A 20,569-nucleotide genomic window follows, 5' to 3' on the forward strand; every position below is an offset into this window, starting at 1 on the left:
GGAGGAAAAAAAAAAGAAGCAACGGGGGTCTGCAAGAGGGGAGGGGAGGGCGGGAGACATTTTCTGCTGATTAAGTAAGTGTGCGCTTCGGCTTCCATTATTAGACAGATGCATCACGTAAGACGGGCAACAAATGTGGAGAGTGAAATCGGAAGAGAAACATGAAATTGGTAACATGCTTCGTCCAAATCCTTCCACTCCTTTGAAGCGCAAGTGGTTTATCAGGCTTCTAGTGATGCCGTTTCAATGTGATGACAAACACCTAGCCTTGGCCAGGTGTCCTCCCTCACTGTTCTGGGCTGTGTAATCCTCTGCTTAAATCAGTGCGAGCAAAGGATAGAGAGCACTGGACCAGTTCCCAAACTCTCCCCTCCTCCTCCTGCATCTTGGCACAACATCCAGCTCCCCGCCAGGGAGGAGACACCTACGGGAGTCCTGGGGAAATGTGTGTGTGTATGTGTGTCTGCGTATGTGCTCTGCTTACACAATCTCGCTCTCTCTCTATCAAACATACACACACACATACAAAAGCTCTCACTCTTTATCATACGCAGATTCTGCAGGAATCATTAGCAAAACCTGCAGAGGGAATTTCACACAGGCAATGTGCTGGGCAAAACATCACTCAGAGCATGCACCCCAGGGGTCTTCAATTAGACCTTAAATACCTCAGCGAGCATCCAGGGGTCCTAATTACCCCTCAGACTGTTGAAAATGGCCGCGGGCCGCCTGAGGCCGGGGGCTTAGTGAGGATATGTGTGTTTAGAATAGATTCTGGCCCTGAGATCAGTCAGGCTTTCCTGTGTTGTTGGTCTACAGCGTCAGACAGAGGAAGCATTCTTGGTGCGTCCGAGTTGGCTGCTGTTGCTGCTGCCGCTGCTGGTGGTGTGCTGTGGATGTATTTATAGCAGGATAGAGACGGAGAGAGACTACTGCAGGATTAATTCTCGAACCAAGAGCACAGAAAGAAAGAAAGCGAGACCCCGGTGTGGAGAGGCTGCTGCAGATGAGGACCGCAGATCAAGAGAGGAAGAGTTAAAAATATGGCCAAAGTTACATCTGCTTGCCTCCATGCAAAGCACCAGCGTACGCACTGATTCACACACCGCAGTGCACACAGACACACGCGCAGGGGGAGATGGATCGATCGCAGTAATGTTACACTGCATTACAAAAGCAGTGACCTTTTCCTAAATCGGTACAAATACACATTAAAGGGCAAACGGAAAGCCTGAGAACACCTAAATACAATCTTTGGGGCCTGAGGGATGCCTGTGCACACCCGTACAGGGGAGCAGTCAAACATCACTGCAAATCACCCAGCAGTTCTTTCAACACTTTAAAATCCATACTGCAAAACAGATCCATCAAACCGCAGACCTCACCGGTTCGAAAAGAGCCAGTCGCCATCAGGATGAACTTTTTTTCTTTTTTAAATCAGTTAAAATGACAGTATTTTAATACCGTAACCCTAAACCACAGTGTGACACTTTACTGAATAAAATTAGTTTGTTTTGTTTTGATTGCTTCGATAAATTAAGTATTGCATTTCGACTATCGATAGTATCGATCCCAGTGCAGGTGTTGGTAACTGATCGATTCTTTGTTTCTATCTTATGAATTCAGGTTTTTTGGGGGGGAAATTCACTTAAGTTTGTTTTATTTATATAACACATTTAAAACTGAAGTTGTCCCAAAGTGTTTTAGAGACAGGTGCATTTACATTCCAGGTCTCCAAAAGAACCCAGTTTCCAAATTTAAAAAGCTGAAAGGTGTGTTTTGTTGTGTAACTAAATATAGCATTGATTCAGATAATGTGTTCAGAATTTGCAAATTGATGATAATTCATCTCAAAAACCATGACACACTGCTCTGCTCTTCACATGCCTTTTTCGGTTAAAAGCATCGGTACTGGTGAGTATTTACGTGGTATCGGATCGGTACCAAAATATGCAGCAGCACACAGCACTAGAGGCCACCAAGTCAACCTCAACACTTGCTATGTAAGCTGCTTTAACCTGGCCACATTAGCTGCACATCTGCAAGCCACTTTGCAACCCACCTCCAGCCCAGCTCTTCCTAATACTTTATGACTGTCATATCCATTGTTACTGATCTGTGTTGCAGCTGTCAAAGAACACAACCATGGCAGCAAATAGAAATTATCGCAGTCTTCTTAGGACTACGGTGGTCCTGGTGGATCTGGTTATCTTCACCATAGACTCTGAGCTAATGATACCAAACTTGGTTAGCAAGCTGTATCCATAAACTCCTGCTCACAGACAAACATACTGAATTATTAGTGCTAAGTACATTAATACACCAAGGAAATATTGAGATTTCATTCACCAAAACATCTTAAATGGTTTCTGTAACACAAAGAGGCTGCAAATAACAATAAAAAGGAGAAACAAATGAAAATCCCAACTGGAATTTCTTGGAACCTCACAACTGACAAAACAGAGAAGTATAGAATAATGTTGCTCAAACTTCAATTTCTCCCAACTATATGACATCAACGTCAGATAAAAATCCAAAGAGGCTGGGTTTTTGGATCCTTTTTTCCTATCAAATAGGAATGTGCTGCTTTAATGTGGAGGTCTCACTGGGAGGTCCACGAAAAGTAAATGTTTGAGAATCCATGACTTGGATAACAGTATCAAGGATCTCCACTGCTCCCTGTGGAGTCACTGAGGACTCTTGTGCCCCCGCTGCTAAAAAAGTCTATTTGTAAGCCCTTTTTAAAAGATTTGACATTTACAGCCATGGAAATTAGCTGTGATCTCTGGGAGATGGAGACACACACAAAAAAGAAAAGAAAAAGGAAAAGAAAGATGAAAGAAAAGCGAGAGAAGGAAACATGAAGGGGAGGAGGGGGTAAAAGAGTACAAACAAGTGCGAGCAGCAGCATCACGGGCCAGCGTTCCTGGGAGAGGAGGAGGACAGGCTGCCACTGCATCTCAATTAAAACAGTGACAAATTAGGAAGGGGGGTTGGGATGAAATGCAACAGACAAGGCTGAAGAGATGGATGGATGGGAGGGAGGATGGAAGGAACATGACACCTAAAAGAAGCAGCAAAGGCGGTCTGAAACCCCCTGAGCAGAGCAGCCAGGGAAACATTTATTCCCATAGCCCACTCACACATATAGACACACACACACACGTTACCTAAACTCTAAGCGAGACAGACAGATAGTGGGAGACAGAAAAGAGCCTCCTTTCTCTTCCCCCTCCTGCCTCCTTGCTAGCAGGAGAACGGAATCGGTGCAGGTCCTGTCCATTTATGAATCAGTAAAACCCTTCAGTGGCAGGAAGGGTTCAATAAGGCTGTGTGACATGAACCGACTCCACCCCTCCACCGCTATCCACCCCAAGGACGGGGCCACCGCTCAATAAACACCCACTCCAGGTGTGTCTGTGTATCAATAAACACATTACAACTTCCAGACTCCATCCTCTAACCCCACCTATAAGAAATGGATTATTAACAACCAACTTGTGTGTGTTCTTAATAATCAATCAAAGAATAACACCCAACTCGGAGGAATCAGAGCATGATGTGGGAACACACACACGTCCAGTCAGGTGTGACAGGATGCGGTTCCACTGGGACCCACACACACATCTGAGTCACAAAAATAAATGTGACGCTTTGTTTTGTTTTCTGTGTGTGTATGTGTGTGCAAATCAGGCCATGCTCACTCCATACATCAGCCTGCACACACACACACACACACACACACACACACACTGATCTGTGTGATCTGTCTGAGCAGGCCTGTCCTGACTCTAGCAGCCTTGTGGTCACTGGATAAACCCTTGTGAGGTGCACAGCAAAGCAGGTGTTTCTTACCTGCCACAGGTGAATGCGCGCATATGCAGACTCCAAACGCGTTGAGTTAAAAGAAAAAGAAAAGGATATGGGTTGCAGACCATTTTGAGGCACCAGCTCCGGGGCCGGGTGGTTTGTTTCAGGTAGAAGAAGACCACGGGGGCCAGGGTGGGGTAGGGCAGGCTATCCCCGCCGTTCGCCGACATTTCCTCCCCGGCTGCAGAGATCCCATCCGGTGCCGGGGACGCCGGCTCCACCGCAGACATCTCGCCGCTCTCCCCGCCTCCCGTCCCGAGCCCGGACAGGTCGTTGAGCCGGATGAAAGTCCTCGGCAAAGAGGAGCGACCCTCCGAGGCCCCGGCGTCGGGGACCCCGGAGAGATTTCCCCCATCCTCGGCCATCATTCACCTCCTGCAAGCAACGGGGTCGATCACAGACATATGATTAGGATCCATTAGTCAGTGGAGAGCGCGCAGAGAGAACAGAAATCGGCAAAATAGATATTTAAAAAAAATAGCTGATTAAAAAAATAAAAATAAAGGTACCAACTTTTTGCTACAGTGAAAAACACCTCGCTGCTCATAGGCGCACAATTAAATGCACAATGAAAGGCGAGCAACAGTATGGAACAGCTAGGTGGTGTTGGGGAGGTTATTTGAGGAAATATGGCCACATATTATCGAAATGACTGCTCAGATATGATCGTTGTATTGGAATATCATCACAGAAACCGCTTCATTTTGCATGGATTAAACTCGGATAAGTGAATATCTACTGTCCAAAGCTGGAGGGGAGACGAATAGATCAGAGCTCCTAATGTGCGGGGCTCACATTCCTTTCCATCAAAAAAAAGAAAGAAAAAGAAAAAAAAGAAAGAAAAGAAAAAAATCTTGCAACAACAGCGCTTGCTTGCTATTATTGGCTTCCAAACTTAGGCAGCATCACCGATCTACCGACAGCAACACTTCCCACTCCCCCGAGCTCCTGCTAGCTCTCGGAGACTGAGAGGAGCATCTTTCCCTTCCATTCGTTACCTGTAATGGACTCGGGTAGATGTGCCCAAAGCGCGCTCAGTCATCGCATGATCAGTTTCTCTCTTCTTCTTTTTGCGTGTTTGTGTGTGCCGTGGCTGTAAAGTCCACGCCGGCCTGACGGAAAGAAAGCAAGACAGAAGAAACGCGAGGGATGGAGCAGAGGAGAGATGTTCTTGTAGGTTTGTGGAGCGTATAGTTTCCAGCTGCTGGTGCGCTGCGGTGCTCCTTCTGCAGCTCGGGGTCCGTCTGAGACACGCTGCGCCCCCCTTGGGTCCGGTCTCCGGTGTCCAAGAAGCCTCTCCGGGGTCCTCAGGCACGCATCATAATCCTAAATCGTAAAGATTGGGAGGGAGACAGGGAGACTTTTCCCTACTTTTCAGTTCTCAGCCTTCTTTCTTTTCTTTTTTGTCTCTGTTTGTGTGAAATTTACTGACGCCGCGCACAAACTTCTCTCCGCTCCCCTCCTCCTCCCCCTCCTCCTCCACAGCGCTGATGGGCAAACCCCTAAAAAGGGAGAAAATCCTCCACCGAGCTTTGCTTTTCCCCTCCTTTAAATGAACGATCCCGGCACTTTCATCCACAGGCGGCTTTCTTTCAAACGCAGATCCCGCTCCGGAGTTTCAGCACATCCATGGAGATGCTGCTGCCACTGCGCATCCTGAGCGCAGACAGCCGTCCAGCCTTGTTTCTTTTTCTTTTTTAATATTTCCTAAATATCACAAACACCTCCTTCCTCCACTGTTACGCGCATGATGAAAAGCACCGGGCTGCTCCCGCTCCTTGCTCTCGTCTCTCTCTCTTTCTCACTGTACTCCGTCCATCAGCGAGGTTCACACAGCTGGATGGGGGGTGGTGGGGGGAGTAGAGGGTGGAGGAGGGGGGGTGGTGTGTGTGGGGGGGTGGGAATCCTAACTTCTCACTGCCCGCCCCAAAGAGCGCCACTCTAAGCCAATCGCTGCGGGACTTGACTCGGAGGTGCCCGCCCCCACTGGTCGAGCAGGAAGTCGATTAACAAGTGCTCGGAGGGGGCGGGGCGAAACAGCTGGATTCTTAATATCGAGCGCGAGCCAATGAGAAGCGAGGGAGTGATGGCATCTGCCTTGTGATTGGTGGTGGGCTTTATTATGGGGGGATTTTTAATGGGAAAAGTTACCGCGGTGCAATGGTGCTCACCTGACTGTGAAGGCATGGATGGTCAGACAGACACACAGACCTGATGAGTCACTTTAAAATAAACCTTGTTACCTGGAAACCAAAATAAATGCTGAAAAATTCTCTTTATATATTGAAAATTGGAGTGCTTGTTGAACTTTCTGACAAATTAAAAGAAATTGAAAAATTAAAAGAAAAAACACATTTTTTTATTCTATATTACTGATGTTTTAAAATGTTTAATCATATTTGCTACACCTACTTCATTTTTGTTTTGTTTATTTGTTTTTTAAATCAATTGCTTAAAAATGTTATTTATAGGCAATTTTGTTTTTTCAGTGGTGGAAAAAAGTCGCACTGTTTTTCAAGAAGCCTCAAAACCTCATATGCACACACACACCATTTTTATTTATTTATTTATTTCGTTAAGAGTTGCATAACTGTATGAAATCTGTCATTTTGCACAATAACAACCCCTTTCTTGCGCAAAAGGTCCCTTGAGTAAAAGTTTTATGTATCCTAGTTAAAACTATCCCAGAACTGGGACTCTAGACCCAACTCAGGGTCCACACGAATCCCTGCAAACTTGGTCTGGAAGCAGCTGTTTGCAGAGAATGAGCAGAATCAGGCAGCACATCTTTTAAAACAAGACAAAGACATCCAGGATTCCATCTTTTGTCTACAAAAATGAAGCATAAATTAATATTAATAGATTATTCATGAGATGATGTCTTCATTTATTTTGGCATCTGCTGACCAGTGTGTGCTGATGGCCACTAGAGGAAGACGTTTCCCCGGGCCGTCTGTCTTTCACATAACTACAGAAACACACTAGGGTTCCTGTATTAGACCGTGATGCAGCGCTCAGAGTTTTACACTCCAGTTTTGTTCCCTTTTTAAAGTGCGTCAGTAAAATTTAAGAACACTTGTAAAGCTAAAATAAATGTTTAGTGTGAGTATTTGAATCCTAAAACCAGGGACTAGAATTGGGACTGTTTCAAGTATTTTCTCAGTTATGGAGTGATAAAAATCCCCCAAACCCTGTGTAAAACAAGAGTTTAGAATCTTCAGAAATAAGATTTTTGGTCACAACATTTCAGAAAAAATGCATTCTGAAGAATTTGTAATGTAAATACACTTCTAAGGAGGTTTGGTGATGATGCCGCACAGCTAAAACATTGATCTTCATCATCTGCACTCTGTCTCCTCTGCACTGACTTACGCTTCTCTGTATCTTCTCTCATCCAGAGACCTAAAATGATCCCTTCCACCTTCACAAAAGAACTCCCAGTTCCCTGAATGGACCCGGAGAAGATGCAGAAATAGGAGATTTCTGGAATGCACAAGTCTTTATCATCAGGTGAGTAAATGCCACATCTTCCAATGTGACAGTTGTTGTGACAGTTACTGTACATGGTAAAATGCAATCAAAGTCGTTATTATAATGTTTCTGACGCAAAATAATACAAAGTAAATGTGTCACCTCTTTGGTGGAATCAATCCCATTAGAAACACATTAGACATCAGTAGCAGTAAGTCAAGTAGAAAAGTAGCCAAAGAAATCCTCAACAAAGAAACACTAATTCAGAAATGAATCACCAGATTTTATTGAAATGTATCATTATACAAAGTACTATGTATACAAACTTTGGACCATAAAAATTTATCCTAATCGGAGATGGTTTGATAGAAAATGTTGTAAAATAATTGACGATTTGAACTTGTAATATTTGTTAAATCAAGCTGGCACTTTATTTTTTCATTTTTATGGCCCAGTGATTCACATTAAAAACGATTCTACACACTTGTATTTTTCAGTATTGTGTAATTCAGCTGTACATCATTAACTAATTGGTCACTAATTGTGTTTTGCAAGATTGTTTTTATTAGTGTGTGCTAAAATATGGGACTTTGCAGGAGTGCAGGACTTTATTTTCATATTCTATCCCAAATTACTGACCCTGATTCATTTTGATGGCAAGAAAGACCAGTGAAAATTTCAGGCTTTTATCCTTGATAGTCATTGAGATATTAATATTGAAATGCTAGCAATTTCAATATGCCAAAAAAATAATAATTCTAATATAAAATTTTTATTCTAATCTAAGAAAAAAAATGAAATGAAATGATACAAAATTGTTTCAAATTGGCTGTTAACACATCGAACAAGGGGGCAACTCATCTGGCTAAAGAAGAACTCTGTAGGGAAACAGGCACATGGCTTCAGTATGCACTTCCCTGATGACCTTCTGGGCTCAGTCTTCACTTTCAAGTTCAAGTTCAAATTTTATTCGTCACATGCAGTGGCAGGTTGCCCTGCAGTGGAATTCAAGCCATAATGAATAGAACATGAAATCCATTCAAAAGGGGGATAAAGTAACCAATGTGGTCACTAGACTGAGGATACCAACTGGTCTGGTTAATCACAAGCCTTCATATCCATTTTCTAGTGCTGTGCCATATTGCAGATTTTGGTATTGATACCAAGTAAATACAGGGCAAAAGCTCGGGACTTCTCGTTTGGCAGCTCCACCAACTTTTGTCCTCTCACATCCTCAGGGGGAGGAGCTAAACTGTGAGTAAGAGACACAAGTAAAGAAAGTGAGGGGATGCATTAGCATGAGCTAAAGCATCCTTAATGTATCTAAATTACAAAGCTGTTTCTGCTTTCACCAATTTTTTTCTTCTTTTGTTTTTTTAGTGAACCACAAAAAAGTCTCCTGCGCATACCAGCACACACAAACACACACTTCAAAACGTTATTCACTACTTCCAGCAGCATACTATATTTTCATTACAGTGCATAATCATCGATCTGACAGAAAGCGCAAATCAATGAGGAGGACCAATTTCTTTTTCATAGAATCTGTTGCAGCTAGCACTTGCATGCGGCAGTGGCAGATATTAATCCCCTGGGCTATTTACGCACAGCTCATTGGGAAGGCATGAAGACTAAGTATCACATGCACACACACGACCTAAAAAACACCTTCATGTGTGCACGGGGTGGAGGGGGGATAACAAAGAGAGAACGATTGGGAGCGCAGCAACTTCCAGCATCTGTCAGCAGACCTTGTTTGGATTGATAACTTAACTGTGTGCTTGCTTAATTGTGTACCCATTGGTATTGATCCAGCACTGCTTGTACTCATTAGGCGGTAATGACGTTTGGCCTGGGCACACATCTTTAAAGGCGCAGCACAATTACGACCAGGTTCTTGGTAAAGCGCACCTAAAAGTTTAAACACAACATGCATTAATAATAAGCAATACAGTTATGCATTTATTATTCATAAAATGGAAGAAACCACTGGCAATACAGCACTGAGTGCACCGTGAACACTTCCCAAGGCGAGCTTTTATGAGTGCTTGATGAATGATGTTTGTTAGCGCCGGCCACTTCGAGGTACGACCCCAATTTATCAGAGTGAGTGATCTCTGTTCTCCGGAGAAAACTTTCTCTGGTGGCTCCTCCACAGGCCTCCTGACCAGCAGCACTATTTGAACAGCCACACAGCTCACTCGTCACCTTTAGCAGACTGGAGGATTACAGAAAAAAAGAGTCAGGAGGAAGGTTATACTCAGAGATGGATTGTGTCAGCAGGGAAGTTGGAACATAGAAATCGTTTGACAGTGAAAAATGTGTAAAGAAAGGGTTACACTTTATTGGAGGCAGGTAATAAAATCAGGTTAAGCCACTTGACAGAGTCAATCTATAATGTAATTCTGTCTTTTTATTAGCCACGCCAGTGAAGTGCCTTTTAGGATCTTTTGTCTCGTCTATTGTCTTGTCAATCAGCAAGTCCCCCACCTCAAAGTCCCAAAAATGAGACTTGATCGCTGGCCTTTACATTAACTTTTAATTAACTAGTAGTTGCTTTTGTCCAAAGCAGCATACAAATAATGTAAATGATAAGATGCAGTAAACTCATTTTTGAAATGCTATGAAGAAATGTCATGGATGCAGTGGATTAATCCTGCTGACTTTGATGGATTTATCTGTAGACACGCTATGAGATGAAAATCTTTGGTTTTTAGTGGAAAAAAACGATTTATGTGGCTATGAAAGAATTTGGACCTACACTCATGGTCCTCAGAGGATGAATCCAAACATCTTTAATTACAGAAACTAAAGTTTCTGGTGAACTGTGTGTTTGCCCTCAAAGATCCAATAAAGTTCCAAATGGAAATCATATTAAAGCCAATCATGTTGCGCTTACACACGTCTAAGGAAGAGGCCTGTGACAGTTTTAGCTGTGTGGTGGCAGACGATTCTGATTGATAATGTACTAAAGATGTAGGTAAGCATTTATCTTCTTATGGTTTAATTTATTTATCTAGGTAAATACTTACCACATACATGAAAGGAAATGTACACCCTCTTTCATTCCAAGCTGTTATGTATTAAGACATAATAAAAAAAATGATCAAGTCATTATTAGGTATAAAAACCTAAAGTGAACTGAAAAAAGCAGAGTGAAAAACTAACTACACCCCATGAAGCAGTAGCTTGTAGAACCACCTTTAGCTACAACAACTTGAAAAATGTGTTTTCTGTTTGACTTTATTAGTTTCTCAGATTGTTGTGGAAGAATTTTGAACCACTCTTATTTAGAGCGTTGTTCGAGTCCTTGCTATTCACAGGCACTTGTTTACATGCAGCTCTCTTAAGTTCCTGCCCAGAGCGTTATCGTTCCCAACGCATAACATACTGACAATTTTTCACGCCCCTAGTAAAGCGAAAGATACCCTTCCGCATTGTCATGAAATGCTCTGGGTTGTCAATTGAATCCAATAAAAAGATACACTTGGAGCAGAGGCTCCAGCCGTCTATTCCAGCCCTAACCCTAAACCTTAACACTATCACACAGTGTTTTCCAAAGTGATTCAGGATCTGAAAGTGAACAGATTTAACGTACATAATGCTTTGTTAGGTTGATTTTCATGTCACACGTAAAACACATTTATAGATTCATTTCAAACCACTCTCATGCCTCCCAAAGCGTATCATACCAACGATTTGTCACAGTTGCCGGGTATGTTACCCGATTTTGCTCTATCTCTTGAATAGCTGGCCTCGCTTTTTAATCTACAGGGTGGGCCATTTATATGGATACACCGTAATAAAATGGGAATGGTTGGTGATATTAAAGTCCTGTTTGTGGCACATTAGTATATGTGAGGGGGCAAACTCCTTAAGATGGGTGGTGACCATGGTGGCCATTTAGAAGTCGGCCATCTTCGATACAACTTTTGTTTTTTCAATAGGAAGAGGGCCATGTGACACATCAAACTTATTGGTAATGTCACAAGAAAAACAATGGTGTGCTTGGTTTCAACGTAACTTTATTCTTTCATGAGTTATTTACAAGTTTCTCTTTGTTCACAGCCATTGACATGTCGAAGAGGTTAACACGTGAGGAGCGGATCGAAATTGTGTTGATATCTGGTGAACGCAGTAACCGGGTCATTGCAGCAGATTTCAATGCAAGACACCCTACAAGACCACCCATCTCCCATGCTACAGTTAGCAAACTGCTTGCTTGTGAAACTGGTTCAGTGTTGGATTTGCCAAAATGTGGACGCAAGAAAACTGTCACTAATGAAGAAACATCAGTGGCTGTCCTAGCTTCATTCAGCAAGAGCCCACAGCGTAGCACTCGCCGCATGTCACTGGAGAGTGGCATTACTCGAACATCCCTTCGGCGGATATTAGCTACTCACGAATGGCACCCTTACAAACTCCAGCTACTGCAGCATCTCAACGGGGATGACCAAGATCGGCGCACAGAATTTGCAGAATGGGCAAAACAAAAATTGGAACAGGACGCTCAGTTCACGCAGAAGATTTTGTTCAGTGATGAGGCAAACTTTTATGTGAATGGTGAAGTTAACAAACACCAAACAAACCACCGCTATTGGTCTGACACTAACCCACATTGGATGGATCCCTCCAAGACTGCTGGAACAACAAAAGTGATGGTTTGGTGTGGTATATGGGGTACAACGATAGTGGGTCCATTCTTCATCAATGGAAACCTCAAGGCCACTGGATATTTGAAATTGCTACATGATGATGTTTTTTCCCTCTTTATGCACTGAAGCTGGCACGTTCCCTGAGTTTTTCCAGCAAGATGGTGCACCACCACATTATGGGTGCCAGGTCCGAGCATTCCTAGATGAACAGTTTCCTGGAAAGTGGATTGGTCGTCGTGGGCCAGTTGAATAGCCCTCAAGGTCTCCCGATCTGACCCCCTTAGACTTTTATCTTTGGGGTCATCTGAAGGCAGTTGTCTATGGTGTGAAGATACGAGATGTGCAGCACCTGAAACTATGGATACTGGATGCCTGTGCTGGCATTTCTCCTGCGGTGTTGCTATCAGTGTGTGAAGAGTGGGAGAAGAGGGTTGTATTGACAATCCAACACAATGGGTAGCACATTGAACACATTTTATAAGTGGTCAGAAACTTGTAAATAACTCATGAAAGAATAAAGTTATGTTGAAACCAAGCACACCATTGTTTTTCTTGTGACATTACCAATAAGTTTGATGTGTCACATGGCCCTCTTCCTATTGAAAAAACAAAAGTTGTATCGAAGATGGCCGACTTCTAAATGGCCACCATGGTCACCACCCATCTTGAGGAGTTTGCCCCCTCACATATACTAATGTGCCACAAACAGGACTTAAATATCACCAACCATTCCCATTTTATTACGGTGTATCCATAAATGGCCCACCCTGTAGAATACTTTGGTATACAGAGAGTTCGTGGTTGCAAGGTATGCTGTTTGTATAGCTGTAAAACAAGCCCAAATCATCACCCCTTCACCGCCTTGCTCCAGAGGTGGTATGAAGTGATTGTGTTCATATGCTGAGCTTGTTTTTTTTACTAAATATGGTGTTGTGCATCATAGTAAACATTTCCAGCTTGGTCTTCTCTGTCCAAAGGACATTATTCCAGAAGTCTTGTAGTTTGTTCAGATGCTGGCAGGCCTTCCACACAAGCCAGACTTGTTCAGTCTTTTTCTGATTGTACTTTCATGCACTTGATTTAAAATGTTAACTGAGGCCTGTAGAGTCTGTGATGTAGCTCTTGGGTATTTTGCAATTTCTCTGAGAACTGAATGGAGTGACCTTGAGGAAAATTTGCAACAGTCTTGAATGTGTTCCCGTTGTGAATAATCTTTCTCCCTGTTGAATGATGAAATTCAAATTGTTTGGAAATGGCTTTATAACCATTGTGAGATTGATGGCCAGTGTGCTTCACACACCTGAATGCTCCAGACCAGCAAACTGCCAAAACTTTTGCTTTTGTAGAGGTGCTCACGCTTGCTGATGATCTATTATTCAAGTCCATTTGATTATAAGTGCCTGGCTGCTACTTACTCTCTTAATTCCAATGGAAACAGTAAAGGCATTGTCACAGCGGCACACACCGGTATATTTATAGAACGGACCCAAAAGGAGACACGGGAGAAACAAACTAAGGTTTAACAAAAAGCGAGCCGTTTATTTGGCTGAAAAAAGAAGGCAAGGAGATTAGGGGTGAGAACTAAACTAAAACCTTAACTGGGAAAATTAAACTATGAAAACTAAGATATGAGACATGAACATGGAACTGAACAGGAACATGCAAACATAAATATGAAAAAGTCTAAACATGAACCTGAATAGTAGCAAAAACGCTGACCTGATAAGATTTGACATGGAGATAAACAGGCCACCCAACTAATGGTCTTAAATACATAGAAGGGTAATGAAGGAAGTGGAAACACCTGGGGAGACACAGCTGAGACAAATTAACATAACACCTGAGGGGGAAGTAAAACAAAACACACTGAACATGGAAACACTAGACCCTTCAAAATAAAACAGGAAACATGGAGAGATGTAAACATGACACATGAGCTTGACAACGTGGACACAACACAGACATGAAACACATGACAGACTGAACAGGAAACATGACACATGAACCAGGGGACAATATTGGCTGAACTAAAACTGAACTAGACCCTAAATAAAATCACTTAACAACTTAACATAAGAAAATCAAAAATACAGAATAAATTCAAAACGCTGGGTAACAGACCCAGCCCCTGGGTGTACATGCGGCAATAACAGCACACTCTAAACACACTGGAGATTTAATGTCAGTTTGTAGTTTGTTTATTGAAATTGTTCCACTTTATTAGTTTCATTTATTTTTGTATTTGAGTAAATGACCCAGCCTTAGCACACAGGCTAATGTTCATCTGTTTCCTTAGGCAGTCTTAAAATGGCAACCTAAATATAGAATAAAAAGAAACTTTGCAAATATCACAAAGAGCCAATACATACATTAAAACAGACAACACACCATAAAAAATAAATTCAAAATTAAACACAACAGAAATCACTAACATGGAGACAAATGACGGAAAGCAGAAGAAAAGGTCAGTAAGCTGTTATGTTCATATGTACGACTGATAAAAGCGAAAGTATTACCAGATCAGTAAATGAATGTATTGATCTCTCTGATAGATCTCTCTCTGGTTAAAAGCAGTCCTGCCTGATGTCTGCCATAATATGTGATCATTGACTGATCCCTGACAATGACCCATAATGATTTTGACCTTTTTTACTCCCAGTTTGCAGGTCAAAATTTCTCCTTGACCAAGATTCTGGCCCTTTACAATCCAGCTGGAAAACTAACGGCTCAGCATCTCAAAAAGGTCAACCGCTCCCGGTCCTCACAACATGAATACTAATCTCACCATCAGCCAAAGTGTGTACACTACAAGTGCAATTTACATGACGTATCCTAGGGTGAACTTTTTCTGTTTAAGGGACTGCACGATCTTTAAGTACTGACAACAGGTCAGATGATGTATTTCACACAAAGCTTCTCATAGTCAGGACATCAAAGGTTAACTATCATCATTCTGATATTTAAAAAATATATATATTGCTTTTATAAGAATTTCATAAACATCATAGATTTTGTTTTGGTCACATTATCTTAAGACATCCGCCATAGAAGCTGAGCTCGCCTCCCTGTACACACAGCAAAACAATTCCTTATTCAATAATCTAATACCTGATAATCACTGATTATCATGCACTGTGCTATAGTTCGTGTGTGTGTGTGTGTGTGTGTGTGTGATTGCACTCTGTGGTATTGAACCCTCGTTAGTATCCCCCCTGGAGTTTCTAGGACTAAAAAATATCTAGAGGAGGTAATTACTATATTGATCCTTAAGCTTATTATTCCCTTATTCTTGTGTTGTTCTTATTGTTAACCCTTTGCTTTATAGGAGAGGAGACTGTCCAGTCACTCAATATGACAACAGACCTTTGTTCCAAACAAGCGCTTAGTGGAGCCCAGCATTCAAAATAAGGAGTTTTCTTGTTTTCCTTCTGCCACACAGGCACTTAAAAATAAATGAATCCAGTAACAATAGGCCTGCACCGGGAAATGGAATTGCTAGATCAGTTTTAAAGAGTCAGTGTCATAATAATCATTTGTTTACATTCCCAATGGCACAGCTAGACATTTAGTGGTTGTACACTGATAGCCAACAATAATAAAAACGCCTAACTTAAATGTCTTCAATGAGTCACCAGCTTGTGAGAATCTATCATTTTTGCCTAGGACAAACACTGAAGAGTTGCAACAATAAATCCACATATTATTGAGATTTTTGACAGTTTTCCTTCATGCCTTCAAATAGACTTTAATCATATACAGTGCCTCCAGAACGTAGTTGCAGCGCTTCATATGTTCCACATTTTGTTATGTTACAGCCTTATTCCAAAATGGATTAAATCCTTTTTACACACAATTGCCCATTCAGACAAAGTGAAAAAGGTTTGCTTGAAATTTATTAAAAATCAAGAATATGACAAATATATGAATTCACAACCTTTGTAATGAAACTGAAAACTGAACTCCTGTGCGTTCTACTTCTACTCATCATCTGTCAGATGTTCCTACAACTTGACTCGAGTTCACCTGTGGTAATTTCAGTTGATTGGACATGTGTATGGAATCTGACATGGACACACCTGTCTATTTAAGATCCCATAGTTGACAGTGCAGAACACAAACCAAGAATGAAGTCCAAGGAATTGTCTGTAGACCTCTGATTGTAAAGAGGCACAGCTCTGGGAAAGGGTACAGAAACATTTCTGCAGCACTGAAGGTTGCAATGAGCACAGCGTCCTCCATCATCTGTAAATGGAAGAAGATTGGAACCACTAGCACTCTCTCTACAGCTGACAGCCCCGCCAGTTAAGCAACTGATGTAGAAGGCCCTTAGTCAGGGCTCAGACTTAAACCCTGACTCTGGAGAAATCTGAAAATGGCTGTGCACTAACACTCTCCAATCCAACATGGTGGAGCTTGAGAGGTTCTGTGGAGACGAATGGGAAAAACCTCCCAAAAGCAGGTGTACCGAGCTTGTAGCATGATACTCGAAAAGACTCAAGGCTGTAATTGATGCTGTAGGTGAATTTAGATAATGGAAAGATACTGCTGTTGGGGAGATCTAGGTTTGCATTAATATTAAGATGGTCAATATGTCTAAGGAGCTTGGAAAGAAAAGGGCCTGGACTTCTTTAAGTTTCACCTCTCATCCGAGAAGCTTCTTCAGTTCTAAGAGCACCAACTGTCTGCCATCTATAATCCAGTTTTGAGATCCCTTCCCAGACGCTCTAACCCCCACTTACATCCTGGGCCATTTGACCTCAGTAAATCACATGACAGGGTGGGGATACCTTTCATAATGGGTTAACCCGAAACCTTGGCTGAATGTGATCCACACCCGTTTTCACACTTTGGCTCGTGTGATTCAAGATTTAAGATTTAAGATACAGCGCCTGTATAGAAAGTCCTGAGGATCTCTGGAGAGACCCCGAACTTCCTCAGTTGTCGTAGGTGGTACAGGCGCTGCGCACCTGTCCTGGCACCACGATGCCAAATTCTTCACTTCATCCATGTAGGCCGCCTCATCGTTGTTGGAGCTGGCGCCCAACACCACTGTGTCATCAGCAAACTTCATTAGGCAGAGGATCAACAGGGGGTTCATGACCCTCTTGGGGACTCTCCACCCGTTGCACTTAGAACTGAAGAAGCTTCTAGGATGAGAGGTGAAACGTCTTCAAAGAAACTTAAAGAAGTCCAGACCCTTTTCTTTCCAAGCTCCTTAGACTACGATGACCTGGATATGGACATGGTCAATATGTGTTTTGACTATGAACACCAAAGCAGAACAACGCATTGTAATACGATATTCAATATTATTCATGTCACCTGTCAAAAATGCAATAACTGAATATCCAATGAATGTCTGCATGTCATGTTAATCGACAGAGCTTCTCGACCACCTCCTGATAATAACAAACCTAATAACAAAAAGCATTATGGAAAAGGAAACTGTTATGAAACCTTTTTGCTGTCCTTTTTTCCCATGCAAAACCTAGCAGAGAGACCAAAATCAAAATAAAAACAATAACAGTTCAGTTTAACTGACAGCATGTTGAAACATGTCAAACTGGTTTCTTTTAATCACTAAAATCAAGCTGAAGTTGACTGTGATGTTTGTGGTTGCTGTGAAATCCAGGAAGTTGTTATTCACATTATGCTGTTTAACTTCGTGGTATTCATTTCTTTCCTTCTTTTGTTTTTCTTTTTTCCCTTTTTTTTGCAAGACAAGCAGCCCATTGCTGTATTTCATGCCAACAAACCTGTAACCATTTAGAGTTGGCAATTGACAATATTTCAGTGCAGGCCATTAAAGGCCCTGCAAAGGTACTTTTAAATCATAGCTATTTTCGCTAAAGATTATTCTCGTGGGCAAATACGTTCAGGGAGGTAAAAATCTATATTACTTATAAAAACCAAGCAACCTTAGCAGGAATATGTGGGGCTGTTTCATCTGGCAGGACTATTTCACTACAGCCATTCTGACGTTCAGTGGTAGCTAAACACAGGTGTTTCAAACAGCATTAATAAGGTTCTGTATTTAAATACACCAAAAGCTTAATTAATGTGATTACTAACACCTGTGTTTACCTGCAGTTGTAAAGAAAGACACAGAGTCCTCTACAAACTAAGTGCTACTTCCATAGGACTTCAGAAGATGAGTATCGGCCAGGTGCGGCTGATTAAATTTACTTGATTAATTGATCATCAGCGAGTGGGACTGCTTCTATAAAAGCAGAGGTTTCTGCAGTTTCTCAGGCTGGAGCATTCAGGTTAACACAATGCTACAAGCTTTCAAGAAGTGAACATCCCAGAAAATCCAACCAAGGTCAACAAGACAATGATCTCAAGCACAGCAGCAAATCTCTAACAGAATGGCTGAAAAGGAAAAGAATTAAGATGTTGCAATGGCCGAGTCAAGTCCAGACCTCAATCTGATTGAAAAGCTGCGGTGGGCCCTTAAGAGAGCTGCACACAAACAAATGCCTGCAAACCTCAATGAACTGAAGCACCATTGTAAAGAAGAGTGGGCCAAAATTCCTCCACAAGGATGTGAGAGACTGATAAAGTCATACAGAACACAGTTACCTCAAGCTATTGCTGCTAAACTTTGTTCTACAAGTTAGTGAATAATGACATGCGCTTAGTTTTTCACCTATTGCTTCTGCATTTTGTCTTAATTTTTGCTAAATAAATAATGACAGTGTAATATGTCATGTTTTAGACTTCATTTGAGGTTGTATTTGCCTGATTCTGAGGCTTGTTAGGGATTGGATAACTTTTTATGTTTTGATGCATAAATCACTTATTACCCAAATGACCTAGAATGAAGTTCTAGGTCATTTGGGTCATTCTGGGTCATTTGTCAAGATAAATAAATTAATGAAGTTTAAATCAAAGCAAAGTCTTTCTTAAAGACTTCCTCTAGGTCACTTTTACGGCAGTGCTTCTTGACAGTTATTTGGACATAAATACAGCAAGTATAAAATCATCAGTGAAATTTTGAACTTAAAAAGCACACTTACCTATATCTTTAGGACTGTAAAGTTGGTCATTTTAACATAGGGACTGGTTTGTCTATGGAGCCAGCCAGATGGCACCTAGAGGAACTTCAATGTTTACCTCTTCAACATGGGGGAAGTTTCCCCTATCGTCAGTCCTCTCAGAATCCCATGTTAAAATCCCATACTTTACCTCATGAAAAAGGATACATGGTATGAAAACAGTTTCCACCTGTCCTCAGACATCCTGGTGAACTTCTATCGTTGCACCATCAAGAGCATCCTGACCAACTGTATAACAGTCTGGTACGGGAACTGCTCTGCCTCGGACCGGAAGGCGTTGCAGAGGGTCGTGAAAACTGCCCAGCGCATCGCCGGAGCACCACTTCCTGCCATAAAAGACATCTACAGGAAGCGGTGTCTGAAAAGGGCTGGGAAAATCATCAGAGACCCCAGTCACCCATCACATGGACTCTTCACCCTCCTGCCCTCTGGGAGGCGCTACAGGAGCCTCCGGACTAAGACCACCAGGTACCGGAACAGCTTCTTCCCCACAGCTGTCAGACTCCTGAACTCTGCCTCCTGACATCTGACCCACGTTAACACATGGACTGAACATACACACACCCATAATGGACAACTGTACCCTCAAACACACAATAATAACATGGACTGAACCACCACTCACAACCACTAGCACTTTATATAGATACTGTAGAAATTATCCACATATCTCACTTATCTTAACTGCACTACTGTATAGCTCTGTAAATAATCATTCTGTACATACGATAATTTTTAACCCTACAACTGTTTACAACTTGCATAGTTCCCATTTCTGTATAACTGTATATCTCAGATTTCTGTAAAGTTATTTATTTCATATTCTGTATAGTTTTTCATATTTATATCCTGTTCATAGCCTGTACATAGCTTGTACTCACTACAGCCTGTACATACCTATAGTTATAGAATATTCACAACATACTTCATACCGTGTACATTATAACATACCATAATAGACCCATTTCTGTAATATACTTACATATCTATATTATTGCTAATATATATTGTAATATATCTATATCACTAAAGCACTTCTGGATGGATGCAAACTGCATTTCGTTGCCCTGTACCTGTGCATGTGCAATGACAATAAAGTTGAATTCTATTCTATTCTATGTCATTCATGTACTCCTGGACAGTGGCTTGACTACCACACACAGTGACCAAACACACGCTCATCTGCTGGGGAGGCCAGGAAAGGAACAGGCTGGCAACGAGGGGCAAGAGGTGATTGCCTCTGGTCTCACTTTTCTATTTATTTGCTGAATGATAAATAGAAGAAAATGAGCATGTCAGTTTATTTTAGCCCACATGCAATCCAAACAATAAAGTAATACAATGCACTCTGTGTGACTCATGTGGTGTGTCCATGCGTGTGTGTGGGTGTGTTATGGGAGCCCAAAAACGGTCGACAACAATATCAGTCATTTAGAAACAAAAATCTGTTCTAATTGAGAAGTATTAAACAAGAGAGTCCAGACTATACAAAACCTGAAAAAGTCTGAAGCTTTT

General features: G+C 41.9%; 2 protein-coding genes across 3 annotated transcripts in view; one reads left to right on the forward strand and one right to left on the reverse strand.

The window, feature by feature from the left end:
- The window catches only part of cacna1g (calcium channel, voltage-dependent, T type, alpha 1G subunit), a 310,938-nt gene extending 305,234 nt beyond the window's left edge, over positions 1-5,704 (reverse strand). The window contains exons 1-2 of the mRNA XM_084938287.1: positions 4,869-5,704; positions 3,923-4,245 (exon numbers count right to left, since the gene is read on the reverse strand). Coding sequence (XP_084794413.1) covers positions 3,923-4,238 — 316 coding nt within the window. The 5' untranslated portion in view covers positions 4,239-4,245; positions 4,869-5,704. The remainder of the gene's footprint in view (positions 1-3,922; positions 4,246-4,868) is intronic.
- A 72-nt stretch (positions 5,705-5,776) lies between these two features.
- Positions 5,777-19,862, forward strand: LOC146382022 (uncharacterized). Of its 2 annotated transcripts, none has more exons than XR_014801190.1 (2): positions 5,777-7,380; positions 11,410-12,580. XR_014801190.1 is itself a non-coding variant. In XM_084938290.1 (2 exons), the coding sequence occupies exons 1-2, from the start codon at positions 7,359-7,361 to the stop codon at positions 19,575-19,577; spliced, it is 366 nt and encodes a 121-aa protein (XP_084794416.1). In that variant the 5' UTR covers positions 5,777-7,358; the 3' UTR covers positions 19,578-19,862. The 2 variants fall into 2 exon arrangements, 1 of the variants encoding a protein (XP_084794416.1); XM_084938290.1 differs by lacking the exon at positions 11,410-12,580 and adding an exon at positions 19,234-19,862.
- Positions 19,863-20,569: the final 707 nt, after the last annotated feature.

This window comes from Perissodus microlepis, chromosome 8, assembly GCF_051167445.1.
Source record: "Perissodus microlepis isolate ML-2025 ecotype Zambia chromosome 8, ASM5116744v1, whole genome shotgun sequence".
Lineage (NCBI taxonomy): Eukaryota > Metazoa > Chordata > Actinopteri > Cichliformes > Cichlidae > Perissodus > Perissodus microlepis.

Bases quoted from the DNA above. Each gene is read 5' to 3' on its own strand.
- LOC146382022 (XM_084938290.1), top strand. From the start codon at position 7,359: ATGCACAAGTCTTTATCATCAG. The intron at 7,381-19,233 runs GTGAGTAAATGC...ACCTGTCCTCAG, and splicing joins GCACAAGTCTTTATCATCAG to ACATCCTGGTGAACTTCTAT.